Source organism: Ctenopharyngodon idella, chromosome 24, assembly GCF_019924925.1.
Source record: "Ctenopharyngodon idella isolate HZGC_01 chromosome 24, HZGC01, whole genome shotgun sequence".
Classification (NCBI taxonomy): Eukaryota; Metazoa; Chordata; class Actinopteri; order Cypriniformes; family Xenocyprididae; genus Ctenopharyngodon; species Ctenopharyngodon idella.
The window spans coordinates 4,444,767-4,471,648 of record NC_067243.1 but is presented as its reverse complement, the minus strand read 5'-3'; the positions used below and the strand labels follow the sequence as shown (position 1 = coordinate 4,471,648).

General features: G+C 41.8%; 1 protein-coding gene across 2 annotated transcripts in view; it reads left to right on the top strand.

The window, feature by feature from the left end:
- nell2a (neural EGFL like 2a) overlaps positions 1-26,882 on the top strand; it is a 90,263-nt gene that overhangs the window by 34,730 nt on the left and 28,651 nt on the right. For both annotated transcript variants that reach the window (XM_051885067.1, XM_051885066.1), the window contains exon 13: positions 9,181-9,306. In XM_051885067.1, the coding sequence (XP_051741027.1) occupies positions 9,181-9,306 (126 nt within the window). The remainder of the gene's footprint in view (positions 1-9,180; positions 9,307-26,882) is intronic.

The following is a 26,882-nucleotide window of genomic DNA, read 5'->3' as shown; positions in this document are numbered from 1 at the left end:
TGAAATACAACAATATGTTGAGATGTATTTGATGCTTTTCTCGTCTAAAAAACACAAAATAATCCATCACATTGATATGCGATTAGTTTGACTAATTGATCATTATATCTTGTTATTCTATAATTTATTCAGTGACATTTCTGAATTGATTGACAGCTCTTAAAATAAAGAATCCTCCCTTATCTGTGTTGTTTTTCATGCACATGACTAATTAACCAAGCGGCATTATTGATGCACGACTAGAAGCCGTCAGATTCCTCTCCTGCTTTGGCATCTTAATTGGCTGCAATTGCGTATCGGTGAGAGTAAGTCATCAATGTCTTTCCCCTCCACCTTCCTCATCCTCCTTTTCCCCTCTCAAAGCCGAGCCGAGCCGCGGATGGCCTACTTTTGTTGAATGTCTAATGACTCCGGCTGTGTTTCTGGGGACGCTGCGCCCCCCTCACCTCCCCGCACATCAGTCGGATCTCTAATGAAACCTGTTCATCTCGCCGGCTAAAAATAAACCCGGGAGATGCGTGCGGATGACCCAGCCGATGCTCACGTGCACGGCCGGTCAGGTAATTATCAAAGACCAGGAGGATATGAATAATTAAAGATGCTATCAGACACGGCGGCTTAAAGCAAATTCGACGGTAGGTTCTGCCTAAACGTTCCCTCGGGACCCCGTTCTGGACACTGTCCGATCTAGTTCGACGAAACCGACGGAAAAGGGAACAGCAGGAGAAGAAATCAAAGCACGGATGTGTTTTGAAATAGAAAGGCAAAATAAAAAAGGCCATGTGTAACCCAGAAATGTTGGCTGGTGAGACGGATACACCAGCAGTGTCCCACTTCCAGACTCATTTGTCACCTCTTTCTTTTTAACCTTGCTGGTTTGGATGTAACACCTGGCGCTGAGGTTTCCATCATTAGCTGGAGGAAAATATCTGCTTTTAGTTTCATAAATTGAAGGCATTTGCACATTCTGGTTGTTTAATACAATAAACATCGTTTTCATAGCTGGGCGGTAGGACTGAAATCATATCTCACGGTGGCTGCACATATTATTATCTCAGTTTTTGCTATAAGTTTAATTACAAATAATTAATATTGTAATAATAATGTGTTTATGGATTTTTTTGTATAATCCTCATGTGATGCTTCCTTTTATTTGATCAATTACTTATAAATTTGGATCTTTATAAACTCAGATGATTCATTTTAAATGAATAAATGACTCAGTCTGACATTGGTGTGAAAACACATTTTAAAACAAAACTATAATATTAATAAAAATATAAATACATAAATATTTTATTTAAATAAATATATATTTATTAAAGTGTTTATATGTATTAATTGAATTATAAATATATTAATATATATTAAATTATAAATAAATATATATTATAAAATTAAAACTTTGAATTAATTTTAATAAGATAAAATACTATAATAAATTAAACTGTTATATAATATATTCAAACTGTTATAATGTGTTTAATATAATCTTATTATACTTTTATATATATATTATTTATTTATTTAAATTCACATATCACAGTTTGAAAAAGTGATATTAAATGCATAATATTAATATAAATGAAGAAATAAACATATATATATATATTCTGTTGTTTTAGGGTTAACGGAAATGTCCGTAAAATTGCTGGATAATGTCCTGGTAATTTTCTGCCAGTACATTATCTGTGTTTTTCGGATATATATATATATATATATATATATAGGTATATATAGGTATGTGTATGTATTTAAATAGTTTGTTATAAACATAAATCAAATGTTCAACAGGTTGTATATAAAGTCATCATATGGCCTCATTTCACCTGATATCAACATGAGTCAGCAGGATAATGTGTCCGGTGACCAAACAACCTCAGATTCAAACCCGTGATGTTGAACCAGAACATGCTAAATTTCATCAACTGTTACTGCAAATCCCCAAACACCACAGAGGCGAAACTTTCCTGTCGTCGTCTCACCATCTCCAGCATCAGGAGATTCAGAAACACGTTTCCTTATTTCATTATGCAGTTGGAGGAGCTCGGAGTCTCTCTCAAGAAGCGCTACGTAGTTCTTTAAAGGCGTCATGAGCATTGGCAAGATAAAAATAGCTCGTGTCTGTGCTGATGAGATCAGTCCCGTTTCAATATTTCATGCGTGATGTTGTAGGGCGTGAGCTCGAGGGAATACAGCACTCCCTCCTACAGCTTCTCTTTCACACACGCCCTGCTTGAGTAGATTCACGCTGCTTTGGCGCATAATAAAGGTTTCAGTCGTGTGCCGCTGGAGAGAGAGAGATGGACTGAAGGGCGAAGTGTGTCCTGATTATTCCAGACAGAGACGCAGCCGTTTAACGCTTCTCACTGGGAGTTACAGTAGATCAGAAGCATCTTCTGCTCACCAAGGCTGCATTTATTTGATCAAAAATACAGGAAAAATTGTGAAATATTTTTACGATTTAAAATTGCTTTTTTCTATATGAATATATAGTAAAGTGTAATTTATTCCTGCAATGCAAAGCTGAATTTTCATCATCATTACTCCAGTCTTCAGTGTCACATGATCTGTTTTTTTTTTAAAACTGCAATGTTTAAATAAATTTCCTGCTCTTAAGCTGTAGTAGATCTGCAGATGAAAAATCCATTCAAGTCTCTTAAAACCTGCAGAATAGCTGGATGTCCTTGACGCCGTGGAGGCTTGAGTTCACCTTGTTAATTTGCAGTTATTCAAGCCATTTAAATGAAATATATCAAAAGCAGCGTGTACATTAACTGACAGGCTGATTGCGGCATGAACCCGGCGCACAATGTCATTTCCTGCAGGTCTGAGCAGGAAATGTCTGTAGGTGATCGGGGGTAATTGGCGCTGACTGTAAAAGTGCAGTTGAATCCCAAATGTAATTAGATGAGATGAGAGCGACAGCTGAAACTGACGCTGGTTTAGGGAAGATTGTAGGGCTGAACATCCGGAAGCCGTCAGAATAGAGAGCATATTTAAAGTGATTTTTCCATGTTCATCTTTCTTTAGTGTGTAATGTTGATGTTTGAGCATGAAAAAGCGGGAGTTATTCTCTATATCAGTGTCACTGATTCTGAACTCCCTGTTCAATAAAAATAATGAACATTCAAGCATGAAAACCTGTTCTAGCAGAGCCCAAAAACAACATCAAGACTTTGAGAAAGGCATAATATGGGCTCTTTAATTCAGTGAGCTCGTTCAATTGGTTGTACTGGTGTCGATCACTCGGATTTCAAGTGGAAAAAATTTTAGATTAAATGAAATAGGCCTCATTGATGAAGCACTAGCAGAATGAATTTCTGTGTGACAGTTTATGTAGGAATTCACATTCTGCAACTATTTACATAATCAAATTAATACATGAATGAGGCCCATTGGACGGATTAAATGTCTGTCTCTCCCAGACTCATTTTCATTAGAAAGGAAAAATTAATTAATGAAGAAATGCATGAATAAAAAAATAAAAAAAAAATGGCACAAATATAAAATAAATATAAAATTAATGGTTAATAAATAAATAATGTGTTTTTCTTTTCATACTTTCCCTGTTAAAAAAGTAAAAATGCATAAATAGATTAAATAAATAAATATGAATGAATGAATGGAAAGTAAAAAGGCCAAAAATGGAAAATTAATTAAATTTATGAATGAATGAATAAATGTATGAATGCAAAAATGGAAATTTAATAAATTAATAAATAAATAAAATGCAAAAATGGAAAATGGATGCAATTTGTAAATGAATGAATGAAAAGTAAAAAGGCCAAAAATGGAAAATTAATAAAATTTATGAATGAATGAATAAATAAAATGCAAAAATAGAAAATAAAATTTATGAAAAAAAATAAAAAAATACATACATATAAAAATGGAAAATGAATGAATGCATGAATAAATTTTGTTTGTTTGTAATTTGGCAGCTACCACAACTATATTTATAATACACTTAATTAAACAATCAAACATAATCACAGATTCCATGACTCTGGATTCTCATTCCTCATTTATATATATATATATATATATTCTCACAACTCATTTCTGCTTTCTTTCAAAGTCATAGTCTATTCATAGTCTGATCCGTCTTAAGCCGGTTGCTGTGTTTTGGAACAAGGAGCAGGTCTGAGCTGGTTTTTGCTGCTCAACCAGCTTAGACCGGCTGAAAACCACCTACCGTGCTCCAGCTAGCATCTTAAGCTGTCTCTTCTTTTCTCCCCGGACTCCAGACTTCTGTGGCGTAAATGACAATTGATTACCATGTGGGATTCTTCGAGGGCTGCGTCTGATGACAAACGAGAGGCTGTTGTCAGTCTATTCTCCTCGGATCTCGCGGGATGCACCCGCTCTATGAGTCGCACAGCTTCGTTTTCCGTTAAAAGAGCACTTTATACGAGACAAAACAATTCATTAGGATTAATATGGCCTGCCAGAGTCCATTCGTTCTCGCTGCGGCGCCGGGAAGTTTATTCACTTTATTGCTTCTGCCTCCGAATGCCAAAGAAGCTCTTCAGATAGTAGCGTGATTTATTGGCTGCGAGAGCGAGTTAATGAGACTATAGTCACGCTTTCCGAGGACTAGTTGTCAGCGCCACCTTTTCATGTTATTGCCGCTTTGTTGTCATCTTGCCAAATCTCATTAATTATTTAAGGCACTTTCAAGGTTTCTTCTCTTGGCCAGGAAGGACACTGTGTTTGAGTGGGTCTTAATGACTGAGGTCTGTCTGCACACGTTAAACTGGATCATTAGTAGAAGCACGACAGGTTATTTCTTAAGCACTGGACGCTGATCTTTCAGATGAGGCTCGGGTGTTTAGTGAACACTAAAGAAATCAATGCGCTCTTTCCTTCATTTGAACGTATAGAGGAACTTAACCTTGCTAAGATCATGTGTATGTTATACACTGACCGCATTACCAGTCCAGCAACTGATTAGTGAGGTCAACTTCTTATTTTAGCTTTTTCAACACTTCTCAGAGAGGGTTTTTAACCTAACAGTGTAAAAATACCTGAAAAATATATTTATGTTTGTAATGAAATATATTTGTAGCTCTTATTTAAAATGTTACCTCATTAAAAAATATAAATAAATAAATAAATAAATAACACTGATTCTAAATGTCCATCAATGGAGAAAGAGATGGAGCAGAAGGAGGGTGTAACGTCATCTACCAGCAGGGACTAACTACTCATGATAACTAGCCAAACATTCATCTCATGAGTGCCAACAGTAAGTGTAACTATTGCACTGTCAGGATGCTGAAATCTATGAAGGCTCATTTCTGCCACATAAGACAAAAAACATGCTTTGGTAAATCATAATTATGAGGGGGAAAAATCTAAATTCTGAAATAGAAAGTCGAAATTATGGCATAAAAAGTTACATTTGGCATACCAAGTCATAAGAATGACATAAATAGTCAAAAAAGTTTTTTTTTTAAAGACATACTAAATCATAATTTTGACTTTAGTATGTCTTTTTTTTAAAAAAAACTTTTTTTGCCATCAATGGAGAAAAATCATTTACAAAATCATTTAGACTTTTGTCATAACTATGATTTTTAAAGTCAGAATTTCAACTTGTCATAATTATAAATTTCAAAGTCAGAATTTCAACTTTTTGTCATAATTTCAACTTGTCATAATTATACATTTTAAAGTCATAATTTAAACTTTTTATGTCAATTTCAACTTTTTATTTCGTAATTTTGACTCAGTTTTGACTTTTTATTGTCATAATTACAACTTAACTCAGAATTTAAACTTGGTATATCATAATTTCGACTTTTTAACGTCATAATTTTGACTTTTTGTCAATTTCAACTTGTCATAATTGTGAATTTTTAAGTAATTTCAACGTTTTGTCACAATTTTTCACTTTATGTCATAATTTTGTCTTTTTACCGTCATAATTTTGAATTTTTGTGTCATAATTTTGACTTATTAATGTCATAATTACAACTTTTTAAGTCAGAATTTAAACAGGTTGTCACAATTTCGACTTTTTGTCAATCTGTCATAATTCTGACTTTTTAAGTCTTGGTATATCATAATTTTGATTTTAACATCATAATTTTGACTTTTTAACGTCATAATTTTGACTTTTTTCAATTTCAACTTGTCATAATTATGAATTTTTAAGTAATTTCAACTTTGTCATAATTTTGACTGTCATAATTACGACTTTTAAAGTCATAATTTCAAGTTGTCATAATTATACATTTGTCATAATTTCGACTTATGTCATAATTTTGTCTTTTTAATGTCATCATTTTGACTTTTCATGTCATGATTTTGACTTTTTAATGTCATAATTACAACTTTTTAAACCAGAATTTAAACAGGTTGTCATAATTTCGACTTTTTGTCAATCTGTCATAATTCTGACTTTTTAAGTCTGAATTTAAACTTGGTATGTTATAATTTTGACTTTTTAATGTCATAAATTTGACTTTTTGTCAATTTCAACTTGTCATAATTATGAATTTTTAAGTAACTTTTTGTCATAATTTTGACTTTTCATATACATATATATATATATGATTTTTTTTTCTTTTTTTTTTTTTTCTTTTTTTTTAAGGCTTTTTAAGTCATATTTTTTACTTGGTATGTCATAATTTTGACTTTTTATGTCATAACTATAATTTACAGAAGCGTGTTGTTTTTTTCTTATGTGGCAGAAATGGGCTTCCACACAAATCCTCTTAGACTCCAAAGACGTATAAAAGAAACATCATCTAATTTGGCCGATGTAGCGTCATGTTTCTTAAGCCCAACTGGACGACTTGTCATTTTAGCTGTGGTTTTGCTGATCTCTAGTATTTGCAGGTGTTGTGAGACTCCAGCGGTTGGTGAATTTTGGTTCTGTGTGTATGTGTGTGTGTTTCAGTGCGGCGCACCTGTGTTTGGGACGGCAGCCACAGATCCGTGGGAGGTGAATGGTTTATTTTAGCACTGGGTCTGTCAGGCAAACACACCGTGTGTTATCTTCCCACCGGCAGACAGACAGCACTGGAGCTGAGAGATAGAGCGAGACAGCAGGAGGAAAATAAGGCAGATAGAAAACACATAATGCCACCCACAGCATGAAGGCGTCTTGGCCCAAATGACACACAAACTGCCGCTTCTCTGGTGGGCCGCGACCCGAAAGGGCAGATCTGTTCTGATCAGTCACGGTCAACGGGGAAAAACAATGCTAAAAGGAAATAATGAAATGCAGCTGACCATTTAATCTTGAGGTTGATCAACTATTAAAATATAATTTATCAGCTCAAATCTCACAATCTTTTATAATCATATACATTATATAATATATGAATTAACATCATATAATGTATGTGTATATATATGTAATTACGCATATATATATATATATATATATATATATATATATATATATATATATCAACCACTAGTTATTTGTGTATTTTGAAGTTAATTTGGCCTATGCTATATTTGAACTGTTAGGTTACTGATATTATCATCAGAAAAACCACAACACACTGTTCGTACGCTCTGGTTTAATCGCTTGTAATACCGTGGGTTAGATCGTTTATCTTGGCTGTTTATCCCATGCCTTACTTGTTTACTCCTGTCAAGATCCTCGTCCACATTTACTCTGAAGCAGACCATGTGTCTCCTTCAGCCCTGATTCATGTGCACTTAGCTGTGACTGATTTCCCTTCGCTGCGGAGAACACAGGACAAAAAAAACCAAAAAGAAGATGGATTTCCCTTCTATTTCGTTATCTCCTCCAATGCTAATATGATGTAGAGGGAAACCGGAGTGAAGACGCTCTATAGGCCGCAATGATCAGCGACTAACAAAAGCTCCAATCCTCAAACATCTTCAAGGCTCTTCAAGAGGCTGAAAACACTGCTTTGCTGTGGTTGCATGAAAAAGTGATATTTTAGCATCATCTATCATATGTAGTTTTTTATCAATATTTTTAATTAGTTTTTATTTTTATATTTTCTGTTTTCATTTTCATTTTAGTGAGTTTTAGTAATTTTGATGTTTTTTGTGATTGTATTTCAGTTTTAGTACATCAAGTTAAACTAAATGAAAATGAGAAATGTTGCCTTGGCAAGAGGGTTATTATTGTCAACTAAAACTTAAACAACTAAAACTATTAAAAACATTTCTGTTAAATGAAATATAAATATTATATTGGCAATTGGCATTTATGACAATACTAAATCATTATTTAGATTTCTTTTTATGTCATTATAATGAGATTAATAAGTCGAAATTATGAGAAAAAAGTAGAATTTTTTTTAGTTTTCATTTTTTCAACAAAAAATGTGTTTTATGATCCTAGTTTTAGTTTCAATTTACTATATTAACCCTGCTATGCATGGACCAGTGTCAAGATTGGTAAAAACTAGAGAAAAACTAGTCTGCTTGTACGTACTGCGGTATCAGAGCAATCTGATGGATAACAGGAGTTGCAAAAAAGGTTGTTTGATTCGTTCCAGGCAATATTTGCGAGTTCTTTCGTTACTGTGGGATAATAATTCCTGGTTATTCCTTTAAATAACAGGAAGTTTAATCACGCGACCTAAGTGAGTTACAGAAGAGAAGCGGCTGAGGTTATGCTGAAGGACGCGAGTTCGAAGTAAATCGGGTTAAAGTTTCATTTGAAGTCCTGAGCCATAAAGCCACTCTGAATTCATCACAAATGCAGCAGTTCGGCACTGGTGAAAATTCATAAGGCTTTTTATTAGATCTGTAAGTCTATGAGATTTGATTTAATACCTTTTATTTGATCTCGCTGCGATAAATTCAAGGAGTCATGACACATGAGCAGGGCGATCACTCTGCCCTCCGTTTCCTCCAAACTTTTTCCCGGGAAAATGTCACAGATTTCATCTTTCCCTAGCGGTGCATAATGCCTTTTAAAAAGTTACAGAATTCATAATAAGGGCACTTGAATCCAGTACAAAAGTCCTTGAATCCTTGAAATGTGCTATATAGCTAACTAAACTTTCCTTGACAAATATTGAATATATTGTAAATATTTGATATCTCGACCACATCATGGTAAAAGTCTTTGACTAGCGGCTTCAAGCTAGCGGGGTTTCGATTAGCAGCCCCTCAGCTTCATGCTAAAGTCTTCACCCCCGTCTGAGGCTCTGCTGATCTGATGTGTTTGTGCAGATATCGATGAGTGTGCGGAGGGGAGGCACTACTGCCGGGAGAACACGCAGTGTGTGAACACCGCCGGCTCCTTCATGTGCATCTGCCACACCGGATTCATCCGTATCGATGATTACTCCTGTACAGGTGAGAAACAATTCCAATCAATCACATGGCCTTCACATGTTCATCATCAACGTCATCAAAATCACCTTTGATACAGCGGCTGGTTAAACGCTTGAGGAATCCCGGAAAGAGTTAATCACACTATCCACATGAACTCCATGAGAATTTCACTTAGGGGTGTCTTAATATATTATGCAGTGTTGTTAATAGTTAATTTGTCTTGTTTAAAACTATCAAACTAGACAAATGGTCATGTTGTGTCACTGCACATAAATGTTCTACATAAACTCTAAATGCAGGCTTTTAATCAGATTTAAATCAATATAAATATATATGAATGAATTTTATTCTAGATTGCAATGAATTATTTCTAGATTGCAGTATTATTTCTAGTAGCTCCTCGCAGGTTGTCACAGGTATCTTGCCAAAAGAGTAAAGCATTATATGCTGACATAGAGGATGTTTTTGCTGCTGAAACAGCGTATCTGAACCCCAAGAGTCAACCAGTCACGTCATACTTCCAGTTTCAATATGGACTATTGCTGTAATTATTTTAAAGTGTTTACTGTTGCTCTTTCACTAATTGCCCAGCAGTTACAGAAAGTGTATGCTTGTAGACGTCATATATCATTTCCGTTTATGGATTATTGAGACTGCTGCTACCAGACAGGATGTAGCGTTTCGACTCCAGCACTTCCTGTTTAATGATAATTAGTCAAACTAATACAAAGCCCAGCCAATTAGGTTCATTCAAGCACAGCATCTCTCAGTTGTACATTCAAAAAATCTGCAGTATAATAAAATCCAGGAGGCGTTTGGATCCTTTGTGCGCACAGATAAATGTCTTTATTATGATAGATTCATCTAGATTCATCTTGCTGCAACATGAAGTGCTCCATGTCCTTCAGGTTTTAAACAGTCTCTTAAAAAGAAAACAGCTTTTATAGTGCTGCGCGCACTGTATTTCTCTCCTCTGTGGAATTATTGATCGACTGCGGTAGAGAGCGTCCCAAAGCACCTCTCTGTATTCTCACCAAAACTGATAAACACTTTTAGCGTTTAATTCCTCGCATCCCCCAGAGATGAATATGAGAGTACTGATGGATTACATTCTATTGCACGGATCGATATTAAAATGTCTGTGAGCTACAAGAGCCCAACATTCCCAGAATCCATCAGTTTGTGTGATTAAGTCGACTCCCGCTGTAATGATTCTCTTGTCACAGTCAAGCGTTTGTCAGCCTCACGTCGACTTACCGAGATGGAGCCGTACAGCCGTAATCACAGTCTCTGTGTGCGCCGAGATACGAGACCCCTCGACACTGTTGCTTATGAAAAGAAAATGAGTTATAAGCCCATAAAGCACCTTACAGAAGCATACTGAGAATACATGCTCTTAATTGCTGGAAGTTGCTTACCCTGAAAATGGTTCATTGAGTCAGAGCAGTGACACATGCTTGCGCTTTCCAAACGTCAGGATTTCCTGTTTGCGTGAAAAATTAGTGTTTGGTAAACCTGTTTGGAAAAAGTCGTGACAGTCACAAAAGCAATTCAAAGTGGTGCGCTAACAACCCCTTAGCGACCACCTAGAACACCTTAGCAATGATATAACAACACATTTACACCCTATCAACTGCATATCAGTGCCCTAGCAACCATCCAGAACACCCTAACAACATAGCAACATATTTACACCCTATCAATGGGTCAAAAATAACTCCCAAATTTCTTGCATTGGCACCTACAGTGTTAGTTATAGGACCCAAAGTTTTTGAGAGGATATTGGCTGAATCCAGATGTCCAAAAACTAACACTTCAGTCTTAGAATCATTTAACTGAAGGAAGTTTTCTGCCATCCAACTTTTAACTTCACTCAAACACTCAAATAATGACTGGGGAGATGTATTTTCATCTGGCTTAACTGGAAGATAAAGCTGTACGTCATCTGCGTAACAGTGATATGAAATCTGATGCTTGGAAAAATGTTGGCTAATGGAAGGAGATAGAGGGAAAACAAAACAGGGCCTAAGACTGAGCCCTGTGGAACACCGCATGTAAATGGAGCAGAGGAGGAAGTGAAGTTTTCAATTTCTACAGAAAAAGATCTCCCCCTGAGATAGGACACAAACCAGTTTGAAGCTGTTCCCCTAATGCCAACATACTGCTCAAGATGTTTCAGTAAAATAGAGTGATCGATAGTGTTGAAGGCTGCAGTTAGATCCAAGAAAACCAAAATAACACATTTTCCAGAATCAACAGCCAATAACAGGTCATTTAACACTTTCAAAAGAGCAGATTCTATGCTGTGCTTGGCTCTGAACCCGGACTGAAACCTATCTAATATGTCATTCTTCTTTAGAAAGGAAGAGAGTTGATGAAAAACAACCTTCTCCAGTACCTTCGAAAGAAAAGGAAGCTTAGAAATAGGACGATAATTAGTTAAAACCAGTGGATCTAGAGAAGCCTTTTTAAGCACAGGCTGTATCACTGCATGTTTAAAACATGATGGAACATAGCCATTAGTAAGACAACTTTTAACTATAAACTGGATACACGGGCCAATAGTGTCCAATACTTTCACTATAAAAAATGGGGGAACAGGATCGTCTCGGTTACAAAGGTAACCCTCGTTCCCTGAAGGAGGGAACGGAGACGTACGTCGGACAGACCGACGAATAGGAATCTCGCTAGAGAGGCCAATCTACTTCGAGTGTAACTACAACGAGCCAATGCACATTGGCATGCAATCATATGCATCAGCTGCTCGCCTCGCAGCGCGGGTATATAACGAGCAGCAGGTGCGTTGCATCTTCAGGTTTTCGCTGAGGAGCCGAACCGGATAGGCGGCAGCATCAGCGGGGTACAGCGACTGTGGCGACGGGACGTACGTCTCCGTTCCCTCCTTCAGGGAACGAGGGTTACCTTTGTAACCGAGACGTTCCCATTCAGTCGGTCACGTTCGACGTACGTCGGACAGACCGACGAATAGGAATCCCTACCAAAGCGCCACAGGGGCTGCCCTCTTCCAGCGCTCTGTTGTAAGCCACCTGAACCCCCTTGCCTACGGACGGTGGGACAGGGCTAACACAGAGAGTGTCAATCACTGCTGTTCCCCAAAACCCATTCAGTGAGACTATTGGATAACGCTGGGAAAGCGTACCCTTCCGCTGGGAAAGGAACGCTGCGGAAGCCACATCCTTCCCGAAGGAGTTAAGTGGAGAAGTACATATGGACTAACCCGTAGGCTGTACTACATATGGAAGAACTGGGGTGACTCCAACTCGATGAGAGGTGGGTTCTCCCAGAGGGAAAGACACGGGCTTCGTTTAGGAGCAACCGTGGAACTAGACATATGGGATCCCAGTAGGGTCACACATATGGTACCCAGCCTAAACCCGGTTCTCAAGGATACAACGGAGTATAGGCCTAGCGCCAGACGTTCCGCCACGTCGGCTGCCGAAGGGAGATCGGAGGACTCAACAGGGTCTGCCTTGTAGGGACTCTCTGGAGAAAAAAGCGCATGTAAGCGCAGCAAGCCGACACTAAGCCGGGGCCTCTCCGTGCCTCTGACCTGAGGTGAGAACACGGGAGGAGACCGGCTCGACACGAAGGCTATAGAATCTAGCGAGCGTGTTAGGTGTCGCCCAGCCCGCAGCTCTACAGATGTCTGTAGCGAGGCGCCACGAGCCAGCGCCCAGGAAGATGCGACGCCTCTCGTGGAGTGCGCATGCAACCTGAGCGGGCAGGGCACGCCCTGAGCTTGGTAAGCCAGGGCGATGGCATCCACTATCCAGTGGGCCATCCTCTGCTTGGAGACAGCCTTTCCCTTCTGCTGGCCTCCGTAACAGACAAGAGCTGGTCTGAGGTCCTGAAGCTTTGAGTTCTGTCTATGTACAGTCGCAAAGCGTGAACTGGACAGAGCAAAGCCAGGGCTGGGTCTGCCTCCTCCGAGGGCAGCGCTTGCAGGCTCACTACCTGGTCCCTGAAGGGAGTGGTAGGAACCTTGGGCACAAGCCAGGCCGGGGTCTCAGTACCACATGGCCGTCACCCGGCCCGAACTCCAGGCACGATTCGTCGACCGAAAAAGACTGCAGGTCCCCTACCCTCTTGATGGAGGCCAATGCAACCAGCAGCAAAGTCTTCATAGACAGAATCTTTAAGTCTGCTGATTGCAAGGGCTCAAAGGGAGCAATCTGAAGTGCTCTCAGCACCAGAGCAAGGTCCCAAGAGGGTATGGAGGGAGGACGAGGAGGATTTAACCGCCTCGCCCCCCTAAGGAACCTGACGACCAGGTCGTGCTGACCAACAGATTTGCCATCTATGTGGTCATGATATGCGGAGATAGCAGCAGTATGGACTTTGAGGGTGGAGGGGGACAGCCTACGCTCCAACCCCTGCTGCAAGAAGGAAAGCACGACACCGATCGAGCATCTTCGGGGGTCCTCTCGACGAGAAGAACACCACTCGACGAACAGGTTCCACTTCAAGGCGTAAGCCCGTCTCGTAGATGGAGCACGTGCCGAAGCGATGGTGTTAAGTACCTCGGGGGGTAAGTCACCTAGAACCTCCGCGTCCCGTCCAGGGACCAGACATGGAGTTTCTAGAGGTCTGGACGCGGGTGCCAGAGAGTGCCCCGTCTCTGAGAAAGAAGGTCCTTCCTCAGAGGAATGGGCCAGGGAGGGGCTGTCGCGAGGAGTGAGAGTTCTGGGAACCAGGTCCGGTTGGGTCAATAGGGCGCAACTAGCAGAACCTGCTCCTCGTCCTCCCTGACTTTGCACAGGGTCTGTGCAAGTAGGCTCACTGGGGGAAACGCATATTTGCGAAGGCCCCGGGGCCAGCTGAGCGCCAGTGCGTCTGTTCCGAGTGTTCCCCGGACAGGGAGTAAAACAACCGGCAATGGGAGGTTTCTGGTGAGGCAAACAGGTCTACCTGAGCCTCTCCGAACTCTCTCCAAATCAGCTGGACCACCTGGGGGTGGAGTCGCCACTCTCCTGGCCGCGCAGCTCGTGATAGCTCGTGGGCCACACGGTTGAGCACACCGGGAATATGAATGGCACGAAGCGACCTCAGATGCTTCTGACTCCAGAGGAGGAGATGGCGGGCGAGTTGCGACATGCGACGGGAGCGTAGACCACCTTGACGGTTGATGTACGCAACGGTCGCAGTGTTGTCCGTCCGGACCAGTACATGCTTGCCCCGTAGCGGCCCTTTGAGGCGGCTCAGGGCAAGGCGTACCGCTAGCAACTCGAGGCAGTTGATGTGCCAATGCAGATGGGGGCCCGTCCAACCCCTGACACTGCATGCCCGTTGTACGTGGCACCCCAGCCTGTGGCAGAGGCATCCGTGAATACCACAGCATGCCGGGACACCTGCTCTAGGGGTACTCCAGCCCGAAGAAACAAGGGGTCCGACCACGGGCTGAAGGTTTGGCGGCACTCCTGAGTGATTGCCACCCGGAACGTGCCGCGTTGCCACGCCCATCTCGGGATCCGGCCGTGGAGCCAGTGTTGAAGCGGTCTCATATGAAGCAGACCGAGCGGGGTTACTGCCGCTGCGGCTGCCATATGCCACAGGAGCCTCTGAAAAAATTTCAGTGGAACCGCTGTCCTGCCGTTGAACGTATTCAGGCAGTTCAACACCGACTGAGCACGTTCCTCTGTGAGGCGTGCTATCTGTTCGACCGAATCCAACTCCATACCGAGAAAAGAGATCCTCTGCACCGGGGCGAGTTTGCTCTTTTCCCAGTTGACCTGAAGACCCAACTGGCTGAGGTGTCTGAGCACCAAATCCCTGTGTTCGCACCACTGATCCCGGGACTGTGCCAGAATGAGCCAGTCGTCGAGATAGTTAAGGATGCGAACACCCTGTTCTCTCATGGGAACAAGGGCTCCCTCCACGACCTTCGTGAAGACGCGGGGAGACAGGGCCAGCCCGAAGGGTAAGACTCTGTACTGATATGCTTGACCTTCGAACGCAAAAACGCAGGAATGGCCTGTGTCGCGGAAGAATCGAACATGAAAGTACACGTCCTTCAGGTCGATCGCTGCAAACCAATCCTGGGGACGGATGCACTCGAAAATGCATTTCTGCGTGAGCATTTTGAACGGTAGCTTGTGAAGGCTCCGATTCAAAACTCGCAGATCCAGGATCGGTCGTAACCCACCGCTTTTCTTGGGTACAATGAAGTAGGGACTGTAGAACCCTGACCTCATATCGGCTGGAGGGACCGGCTCTATCGCGTCCTTCGCCAGTAGGACCGCGATCTCCGCACGCAAGACACGGGCATCGACAGCCTTCACTGCAGTGAGGTGGACACCCCTGAACTTGGGGGGACGCTGGGCGAACTGAATCGCATAGCCGAGCCCGATGGTCCGAATGAGCCAGCGAGACGGACTGGGGAGCGCTAACCAGGCTCACAGAGACCGTACAGGCGGGATCAAAGGGACCGCAGGCGTACCCGCAGTGAGGCAGCGAGGTGGAACACAGGGACGCAGCTCGGGAGGCTCTCTCTGCGAGGCGGCCCGAAGCGGGGTCAGAGTGTGCTGTGCAACACCTACCTGGTTCCACGGTTGGGCAGGGGGCGCAGGAGAGGCTTTGCTGCCTTCTCGACTGCACGCTGCTGCCCTCTGGCGAAGGAAGAGGGGGATGAGAGTGGTGAGGCTTTTCTCCTCCCACTGCTCTCCGAGCCCTCTTCAGACCCAGAGATGGAGGAACTGCTCTCTTTTTGAAAATTTGGGTACCGCTGGCTGTTGGACCAGCGGGAGAACAGAAACAAACCCAACCAACAGGATTTACCACCCGGCCCTCCTCCGGGGGGGGGAGAGCAGCCCCACCCGTCTCTGGGTCACCCGTCTCAGGGGTGATTTTTCACTAACCACTTAAACAGTAGCAGAGACGGGAGGTGTCATCTTCCTGCAGCGGACACAGTAGAGCAGACTGGGCCGGAGTTTTTTTTTTTTTTTTTTTTTTTTTTTTTTATTCTGCAGGGGACGACACCCTTGGCGACGAGCAGACTGAGGGCCCACGAGGAACTCAATGGTTTGTCGGGGGAGGCTCCCCGGTCTGCCACTAACTGAGGAGAACTGCTGGGCTCAGTCCCCGACAGTGTCACCGAAAAGGCCACCTTGTGAGATGGAAGTGTCGAGAAAGCGTTTAGCTTGACGACCTCTTGCACCTCAGCAAGGTAAGCCAGGGGGGCGCTTCTGGACCACTGAGGTGGACATCGTCTGGCCGAAGGCCTGCGCCGTGACTTTGATCACGGTTAGTCAACAAGCGCAGCTCAACCCCGGCTCAGAACTACCCTCATGCATAAAGAGTGCCTTGGCCTCACATGCAGGGTGGGTGTGGTCTGTGAACAGCCACCCCACCCATAAGGGTAGTGAGAGAGTAAAAACTTATGCACTCTAAAAGAGTAAAGTCCCTAAAAGAGCTTACACAAATAGAGCTTGCGTCTTTTTAAAGATGACATTCTATTTGTGTGTTTCTGGATGCGGTCGTTTCCTGTCCTCACTGACGGCCACGATCACTGTTTCACATGTCTGGGCGCGTGCTGAAACGATGTTCGTGGGTGGTTCATGTTTTCGTATGAGAACATGATCACGTCGACACGCCGGTCGTGACTCTTCTTTCTCCGGGAAGCTTGAGTCCCCTCTGTTGTTGGCCAGCTGCCGCTTGTGTGTAAAAGCACAGCCGCGGGTCTGCCCGACACTCTGGGAGACCGCGGAGATCAGCGAGAGCAAACCTCTCGCTCCTCTGCGTGTCGTGTGCCGTCGAGCTGTCGGGCTGCAGCGCGGGTTGTCACGGCAACCCAGCGCTCGCTCGGCGCTCTAGATGCGCGGTCTCCTTGCCTAATCTCCGTTGTAGCGCCCTCTCTGGTGCACCAGAAGAGGTCTACTTTGGTGAAATGGCTTGGGTGTCTTGAGGTTGAGGGGTTCCTTCGGGGAACCAACCCCCTAGGGCCCCTCCCTCTAGCGCATTACATGCTGTGCAGCTGCTGGATTGGATTGCTGGTCCTCTTCATAGGGGAACCTAGCATTCCATTTAGGGCTCCAGCTGAGGGTCAGATGTCGATTACAGCATTGGAGAGAGGGCTGTTATGCTCTGGAAATGAGGGTGACGCTGCCCACTGTAATGGTGTGTGCTTATGCTGACTCAGATTCAGAGTTTACAGCCATGCTTTCCCGGGTGTTCCGGATGTGCATGAAAAACTTGGCAGTATGGAGCTATATTGGTGCCATAAATATGGAATGCCAAAAGTGCCAAAATCTGCATAAGTTTTTACTCTCTCACTACCCTTATGGGTGGGGTGGCTGTTCACAGACCACACCCACCCTGCATGTGAGGCCAAGGCACTCTTTATGCATGAGGGTAGTTCTGAGCCGGGGTTGAGCTGCGCTTGTTGACTAACCGTGATCAAAGTCACGGCGCAGGCCTTCGGCCAGACGATGTCCACCTCAGTGGTCCAGAAGCGCCCCCCTGGCTTACCTTGCTGAGGTGCAAGAGGTCGTCAAGCTAAACGCTTTCTCGACACTTCCATCTCACAAGGTGGCCTTTTCGGTGACACTGTCGGGGACTGAGCCCAGCAGTTCTCCTCAGTTAGTGGCAGACCGGGGAGCCTCCCCCGACAAACCATTGAGTTCCTCGTGGGCCCTCAGTCTGCTCGTCGCCAAGGGTGTCGTCCCCTGCAGAATAAAAAAAAAAAAAAAAAAAAAAAAAAAAAAACTCCGGCCCAGTCTGCTCTACTGTGTCCGCTGCAGGAAGATGACACCTCCCGTCTCTGCTACTGTTTAAGTGGTTAGTGAAAAATCACCCCTGAGACGGGTGACCCAGAGACGGGTGGGGCTGCTCTCCCCCCCCCGGAGGAGGGCCGGGTGGTAAATCCTGTTGGTTGGGTTTGTTTCTGTTCTCCCGCTGGTCCAACAGCCAGCGGTACCCAAATTTTCAAAAAGAGAGCAGTTCCTCCATCTCTGGGTCTGAAGAGGGCTCGGAGAGCAGTGGGAGGAGAAAAGCCTCACCACTCTCATCCCCCTCTTCCTTCGCCAGAGGGCAGCAGCGTGCAGTCGAGAAGGCAGCAAAGCCTCTCCTGCGCCCCCTGCCCAACCGTGGAACCAGGTAGGTGTTGCACAGCACACTCTGACCCCGCTTCGGGCCGCCTCGCAGAGAGAGCCTCCCGAGCTGCGTCCCTGTGTTCCACCTCGCTGCCTCACTGCGGGTACGCCTGCGGTCCCTTTGATCCCGCCTGTACGGTCTCTGTGAGCCTGGTTAGCGCTCCCCAGTCCGTCTCGCTGGCTCATTCGGACCATCGGGCTCGGCTATGCGATTCAGTTCGCCCAGCACGCAGGGGAACGGCCGCCGCAACACAGACAGGGATTGTGTGCAGCCTGTCGTGTGCTCTTTCTCTCTTTGAAGGCGCTCACTCTTACCAGCCGTAAAAACGGCTTTCAGCGCTCGAAGCGCACCGTACCGGCCGTGAGAACAGCCTTCTGACGCTGTCAAAACAGCTATTTGCTCTATAACGGCAAACGAAACAAAAAACAGAAAATAAAGAGAGGACTTCGACCCCGCTGCTGTGCTGTTCGCCCGCACTCGAAAAAAAAAGAGAAGTTCAACCATAAAGCTTGACTCGTTTTCTAGCAGACACTTGCTTGCAGAGAACAGGAACAACACCGTTCGGCTCCGAAGCGAAAAGCTGAAGATGCAACGCACCTGCTGCTCGTTATATACCCGCGCTGCGAGGCGAGCAGCTGATGCATATGATTGCATGCCAATGTGCATTGGCTCGTTGTAGTTACACTCGAAGTAGATTGGCCTCTCTAGCGAGATTCCTATTCGTCGGTCTGTCCGACGTACGTCGAACGTGACCGACTGAATGGGAACTAAAGAACAAGATGCAGGTTTCATATGATGAATAATATCTATTACATAGGATAGAGACACAGGCTCAAAGCTAGTTAAAGTAGCTAAATTGCAGTGATTGGAAAAAGATACATTTCCAGAATTTGAAATGTTAGAGTGAATATTTTGAATCTTTGTAATAAAAAACTCTAAAAATCATTGCAAACTGCAGAAGATGCCTCTGGAAATGTGGTAGTGACAGGATTTAGAACCTTGTTAATAGTACTAAATAAGATTTTACGTCTACCAACATTGCTAGAAATCAGATTGGAAAAATAGGATGATCTAGCAATCTTAACAAATTGCTGATAAGTCATCAAACAGTCTCTCAAGATTTCATAAGATACTTGCAATTTATCTTGTTTCCATTTTCTCTCTGCCTGCCTGCATTTTTGTCTTAATGTTCTAGTTTCACTGTTTATCCAAGGCTGATTTCTGAATTTTGGGTATTTCAATTTGGAAGGAGCAATAGAATCCAAAATATTAACAACCACCCGTAACACCCTAACAACATAGCAACAGGTTTACACCCTATCAACAACATATCAATGCCCTAGCAACCACCAAGAACAAATCGATATAGCAACACATTTACACTCCATCAACCATACAGTGGTGGTCAGAATTATTGGCACCCTTGGTAAATATGATCAAAGATGACTGTAAAAATAAATTTGCATTGTTTATCCTTTTGATCTTCAATTCATAAAATTAGCAAAAATCTAACCTTTCATTCAAGGAAAAGAATTGAAAGTGGGGGGAAACTCACATAATAAAATAAATGTTTTTCTCCAAAACACATTGGCCACAATTATTGGCACCCTTTTATTCAATACTTTTTGCAACCCCCTTTTCCCAAGATAACAGCTCTGAGTCTTCTCCTATAATGCCTGATGAGTTTGGAGAACACCTGACAAGAGATCAGAGACCATTCCTTCATACAGAATCTCTCCAGATCCTTCAGATTCCAGCTCCATGTTGGTGCTTCTTCTCTTCAGTTCACTCCACTCATTTTCTTTAGGGTTCAGGTCAGGGGACTGGGATGGTCATGGCAGAAGCTTCATTTTTGTGCTCAGTGACACATTTTTGTGTTGGTTTTGGATCATTGTCTTTATGGAAGATCCAACCATTATAAGATTTCTAGCAGAAGCGGTTAGGTTTTGATTTTTTTATCTGTTGGTATTTGATAGAATCCATGATGCCATGTATCTGAACAAGATGTCCAGGACCTCCAGCAGAAAAATAGGCCCACAATATTAAAAATCCAGCAGTATATTTAACCGTGGGCATGGGGTACTTTTTATCCATGTGTGCACCAAACCCATCTGGTGGGTTTGCTGCCAAAAAGCTCTTTTTTTAGTTTCATCTGACCATAGAAGCCGGTCCCTTCTGAAGTTGCAGTCGTGTCTGACAACTGAATATGCTGGAGATTGTTTCTGGATGAGAGCAGAGGACTTTTCTTGAAACCCTCCTGAACAACTTGTGGGGATGTAGGTGCTGTTTGATAATTTTTTTAGGCTTTCTGAGACTCAAGACTCAACTAATCTCTGCAATTCTCCAGCTGTGATCCTTGGAGAGTCTTTGGCCACTCAAACTCTCCTCCTCACTGCGCAATAGGACGATTTAGACACACGTCCTCTTCCAGGCAGATTTGTAACATCTTTAGTTGATTGGAACTTCTTAATTATTGCCCTGATGATGGAAATGGGGATTATCAATGCTTTAGCTATTTTCTTACAGTCACTTTCTATTTTGTGAAGCTCAACAATCTTTTGCTGCACATCAGAACTATATTCTTTGGTTTTACTCATTATGATGAATGATTTAGAGAATTTGGCCTTTGTGTTTCCTCATGTTTATACTCCTGTGGAACAGGAAGTCATGGCTGGACAATTTCATGTTCCTGATCACCCTGGTGTGCTAAAAAATGTAAATATGAATGGGAATATACTTCAGAGATATTTTACTCATAAAAAATTCTAGGGGTGCAAATAATTGTGGCCAATGTGTTTTGAAGAAAAACATTTATTTCATAATGTGATTTTCCCCCACTTTCAATTCTTGTCCTTCAATGAAAGGTTAGATTTTTGCTAATTTTATGAATTAAAGATCAAAAGGATAAACAATGCAGATTTATTTTTACAGTCATCATATTTACCAAAGGTGGCAATAATTCTGACCACCACTGTATATCAGTGTCCTAGCAACCACCCAGAACACCTTAGCAATGATATAACATGTTAACACTCTAGCAACTGCATAACAGTGCCCTAGCATCCACCCCGAACACCCTAACAACATAACAACACATTTGCACCCTAGCAACTGCATATCAGTGCCCTAGCTACCACCCAGAACACCTTACTACTCATATAGCAACATGTTAACACCCTAGCAACTGCATATCAGTGCACTCAGTACACCCTAACAATGATATAACGTTACAACCAAGCAACCACGGAGAACACCCTAGCAACGATATAGAAACACGTTTACACCCAAATATAATTGCTCTAGCAACCCCCTAGCAACCACCCAAAACACCCTAGCAATGATACAGCAACACGTTAATGCCCTTGTAACTATTCAGAACAAGAATATAGCAAGATGATAAAACCCCCATCAACCACATATCAATGCCCTAGCAACCACTCAGAACACCCTAGCAATATTAGACATAGTAACATGCTAACAACCACTTAAAGCTGCTGTGTTTTTATTTCTGCACCTTTAGCAGCACCAAACAGAAGTGGCAGCCTGCTAGAGCATTGTGCCAAGAATTGAATCAAGGTCATAAGAAATGTGTGGACAAATGTACCTTGAATGCACTATAAAATGTTTTGGATAAAAGCATGTACCAAATGCATCACAAAAATGACCCTATCTAATAATGGTCAGACAAACTGATATTCCTGTGCCAAAAAACACGGCATTGCCAAAATGGTGTGTTGCCAGGGTGTTTCATTATGTAAAAAGCTGCTTTGGAAGATATTCTGGGAATATTTGCATGCCTGTATTGGTTTCTCCACCCTTTCTCCAGATTTTATTGTTTCAAAGCTAACTGGTGCCAGGCTCCACTGCACTCTGCAAAGTTCTACGTTAACACCATCCACGATAACTTGGCTTCCAACAGAAGTCCTTAACTGGTTTAACCGATAACACCGCTTCCAACAAAAATTCTTAACTAGTTTAACCCTCTGGGGTCTGAGGATTTTTGGGGCCCTGGAGAAGTTTTGCCATGCCCTGACATTTGTGCTTTTTTCAGTTGTTCATAAACATATTAATGGAAAAGGTGTCATTACACTGTATTCAGCACAATCTATATAATATGTAAGGAACATGTATGTACATGTTTGTATTTTTGAAGGAATAACGTTTATGTGTGGTTATTGAAAAAAACAAAAAACTTAAGTCACTGAAATAAGGCCACAAAATATGTGTTTACAAGACTTCTGGGTATTGGAGGTTGTAGACTAGAAATTTTGCTTCAAAATGATGTAAAAAGCATCCTGCCTACTTGTTCATATAAAACAATATATTGATTTAAATTTTGTAAGACACTTTTTGTCAAGAAACACAGTATGCATGGAGGCATGAATCTTCATGAATAATGCTGTGATTCACACCTGAGAAGACAAAGACCCGCATAATGACCTGCATAATGAGCCCTTTCAGTCAGGTGGGCTATGTGAAAAAAAACCCTGTGATCATGCTGATAACAGTATTAACGTTAATATAATGTCCACTCTTGACAAAAAAAAAAACAAACAAACATGATTTTTGTGATCTCATGCGTATTATTGCACATCATGTGAAGGAAATTTTGTATAGGCCTATTATAGTTTAAATTACAGTACCAGTCAAAAGATTGGACACATTACTATTATAAAGTTTTTAAAATAAGTCTCATGCTCATCATGCTGTATATCAAAAATACAGAAAAAACAGCAATACTGTGAAATATTATTACAATTTAAAATAATGGATTTCTATTTTAATATACTTTAAAATATAATGTATTTCTGTGATGCAAAGTGTCTGAACATTCATGTTACCTCTATGGCATTTCATATAGGCTATTATATTTGTTATATTATATAGCCTAAATGTTAATGTGGAGTTGACAAACTATACATCAATAAAAAGATCTAAGACTCAAGCTTCACATTTTGACCTCTGTTTTACTCCTAAAATCTTACAGTGACCGTAATTTGTTAATATGCGTCAAACGGAGTCGTTACCTTTGACAAAACAACATCCATCAGGGCTTTTAGCTTAAAAGCATGCACATTTGGAGAAATATTGATGGATTCTCATATGTTTATGTCAATTTTCTATACAGAGGAGTAATATTTATTCAGTATTTATTGTCATCACTATGAGCGCTGGATACAGTGTTTTCAATTCATACTTGCAGCCGGAGGGCGCTCTGTGCACATTTAGTCCACAAATGACTCTGGTGAAGAACAGGCATAGCATGTGACATTCCAGAAACTAACAGAGGCTTCCAGTGATCGCTATAGCCATGGCTATAACATGCAGATAGGCACTTTTGAAGATAATAAATACACGATAGCGACGATGTATACATGTATTGTCTCAGAATTTGCATCTGAATAGAGCATGCACTCCGTGGGCGTGGCCGCAGTAGTGGATAATGATCTGACTCGCAAACGACTTGAATCTCTCAATTTTCATATAGATTACATAAACAGAGAATATTTGTTTTCGATTTGACTTACACAATTTAAAACCTGACATTTCAATGTTTCTTTAGACATAAGTCTCATTTTTTTGTGATTAGTATTCACTAAGTTACAGTTCATTTTCTGAGGACTATCAGAATGGACTTCGTTCAGAGGGAGACGATAGATCACGCATCATGTTATTTTTCTTTATTTTGCAAAAAGACATTTTATTTTTACTCTGAGTGTACACAAATAAAAGAAGATATTTCACAGATTAAAATGGAGTATAACTCTTAATTGTATGTGCAAAAGTAAAGGAGTATTTTGAGTCTCTTTCATACTGATAAGAAAAAAAGCAAGGTGGTATCGCCGGCGCGACAGCCGACTCCAGGGTGTTAACCAATAACACAGTTTTCGACAAAATCCTTAACTAGTTTAACCAAAAACACTGCTTCCAACAAAAATTCTTAACTAGTTTAACCAATAACACGGTTTTCGACAAAATCCTTAGCTAGTTTAACCAATAACACAGTTTTCAACAAAATCCTTAACTAGTTTAACCAATAAAACAGTTTTCAACAGTCCTTATCTAGTTTAACCAAAAACAGTTTTCGACAAAATCCTTTACTAGTTTAACCAATAACAATGCTTACGAACAGAAGTTCTTAACTAGTGTTACCGATAACACCACTTATGACAAAAAATTCTTAACTAGTTTAACCAATAACACAGTTTTCGACAAAATCCTTAACTAATAACCAATAACAATGCTTCCAACAAAAATCATTAACCAGTTTAACTGATAACAACCCCTTCCAACAGAAGTCCTTATCTAGTTTAACCAATAACAGTTAGACAAAAAAAAAATCTTAACTAGTTTAACCAATAACACAGTTTTTGACAAAATCCTTAACTAGTTTAACCAATAACAATGCTTCCAACAAAAATCATTAACTAGTTTAACTGATAACAACCCCTTCCAACAGAAGTCCTTATCTAGTTTAACCAATAACACCACTTCCAACAAAAATTCTTAACTATTTTAACCAATAACAGTTAGACAAAAAAAAAAAATCTTAACTAGTTTAACCAATAACACAGTTTTTGACAAAACCCTTAACTAGTTTAACCAATAACACTTTTTCCAACAGAAGTCTTTAACTAATTTAACCAATAACACTGGAGAGGCTGTAATTCCTAACTAGATTAATGAGAATAACTTCTTTGGTCAACCAGCATCAAAGCAGGATAAACCATAATGTGAAATCATGCTGTCAGCACCAGAACAGCCAATCAAAAGCAAACAGATTGCAATTTCATTTGATGCATGTAAATAAAAGACTATTTTCCCCAGTTTTGTGTTTCCAGGGTGTTTCATTATGTAAAAAGCTGCTTTGGAAGATATTCTGGGAATATTCGTTCATCTGTATTGGTTTCTCCATCCTTGCGGATTCTATTGTTTCAAAGAGAACTGGTGCCAGGCTCCGCTGCGCTCTGCCAAGTTCTCCTCTGCTCGTCCCAGCGCTACTTTAATTTCATTCCCCTCTTTTTGAGCTCGACTTCATGAAAAACCAGAATAAAAACCCAATGACTGTGTACGGTACAGCGTATTCAAAGGCCGCCCGTACATTCGGCTGAGAGCGTACAACTTTTAATGAGATGGAGCCGCTCTCAAGCCTCAAACGCAGAACATCTCATGTGTTTCAGCTTTGAGGAGACTGCAAAATGAAGTTCTACGCCCTCCTTCACCACAGGTGCTGTAATTAATAGCTCCGGCACTTCTGTTTGCTTAAGACGGAAACCCAAGAGAGAGGTTTTCCCCTTCTTCAACGGCCGCACACAAACACACTTCACACACGGCTAATCCAGACCTGCGTCGACCCCGATAAGTCTAATGAAACGCGTTCTATGTAGAGAAGGTAATTAGTTGTGAAATGCCGAGCGCAGCGGTTTGTTCTTGGAAAAACTATATTGATAAATGTTTGATTGGTCGTGCGCAGATGGCCGCTGGCTTTACAACTGAGCTTGCAGTTCTGCTAACAGAGCGCTGATGCTCTGAGCTGGAGTTACGAAGCGTTAAACAAACTCTCATCTGTTAGCTAGGCTCAGATTTGACAAGTACTGGCATGGATTGGAAGCATTTATGTACTTATAGATTGTACTAGTGATGAACTGTGATTATCGAAATGAACAGTGTCAGCTTAACAGCTGCATTTATGCATTTGGCAGATGCTTCTTGTCTGAAGCGACTTACATTGCATTCAGTTCATCACTGGTGTTGCTGGCGTCATCCGCTCTTCTCCTGCTCAAATGTTGCTCTTTCACTGAGACTTTCAGGAGACTTCATGACGATCGTCCTCATGTTGTTTCAAACCTCTGTGAAATATTTTTTGCTGTGAAACACAAAAGATGTTTGTTATATTCAAGTGAATTTAGGTGAACTGTTCCTTTAAGCAAAAGTCTTCTCTTGCACTCCATTTAATCTCATTGCTGTCTAGTAGAAACAAGAGATTTCCTTTCCTCTGTGTGTGTGTGTGTGTGTGTGTGTATGTGTGTTTGGGGCCCTCGAGTGTCTCCAATGCACCCAACGATTAGCCCGTAATCTCTGGCTCTGTTATTAGTCTTTCCTGCGGTGTGTAAGAAAGGTGTTATCTGAGATAGCAGAATCGGCTGACTCCACACCGGTGTGTGTGTGTGTGTCCATTCTTCACCGCCATGGATTAGAAAGGACCAATTCAAAGTGGCCTCTGGCGGTGCTGTACCGCGACTCCATTCTCCTGTCCTGTATCTCACCACATACACATCCCGACTCCTGGATTCTGTTCATTTCCCACAGAGTCATCGTGGACAGAGGCTCTCTGCATGAATGTGGTTTTGTCTGGGCAGTGGCAGCTGGATTATGGGAAATGAAAACCCTCATTTTGAGTTCAAGAGCTGGGTTGCATTGGCCGTGACTTCTCCTTTTGATTGGACTCGTTTCATTCAAACCCAAATTTCACACCTTTTGAGGTGAAT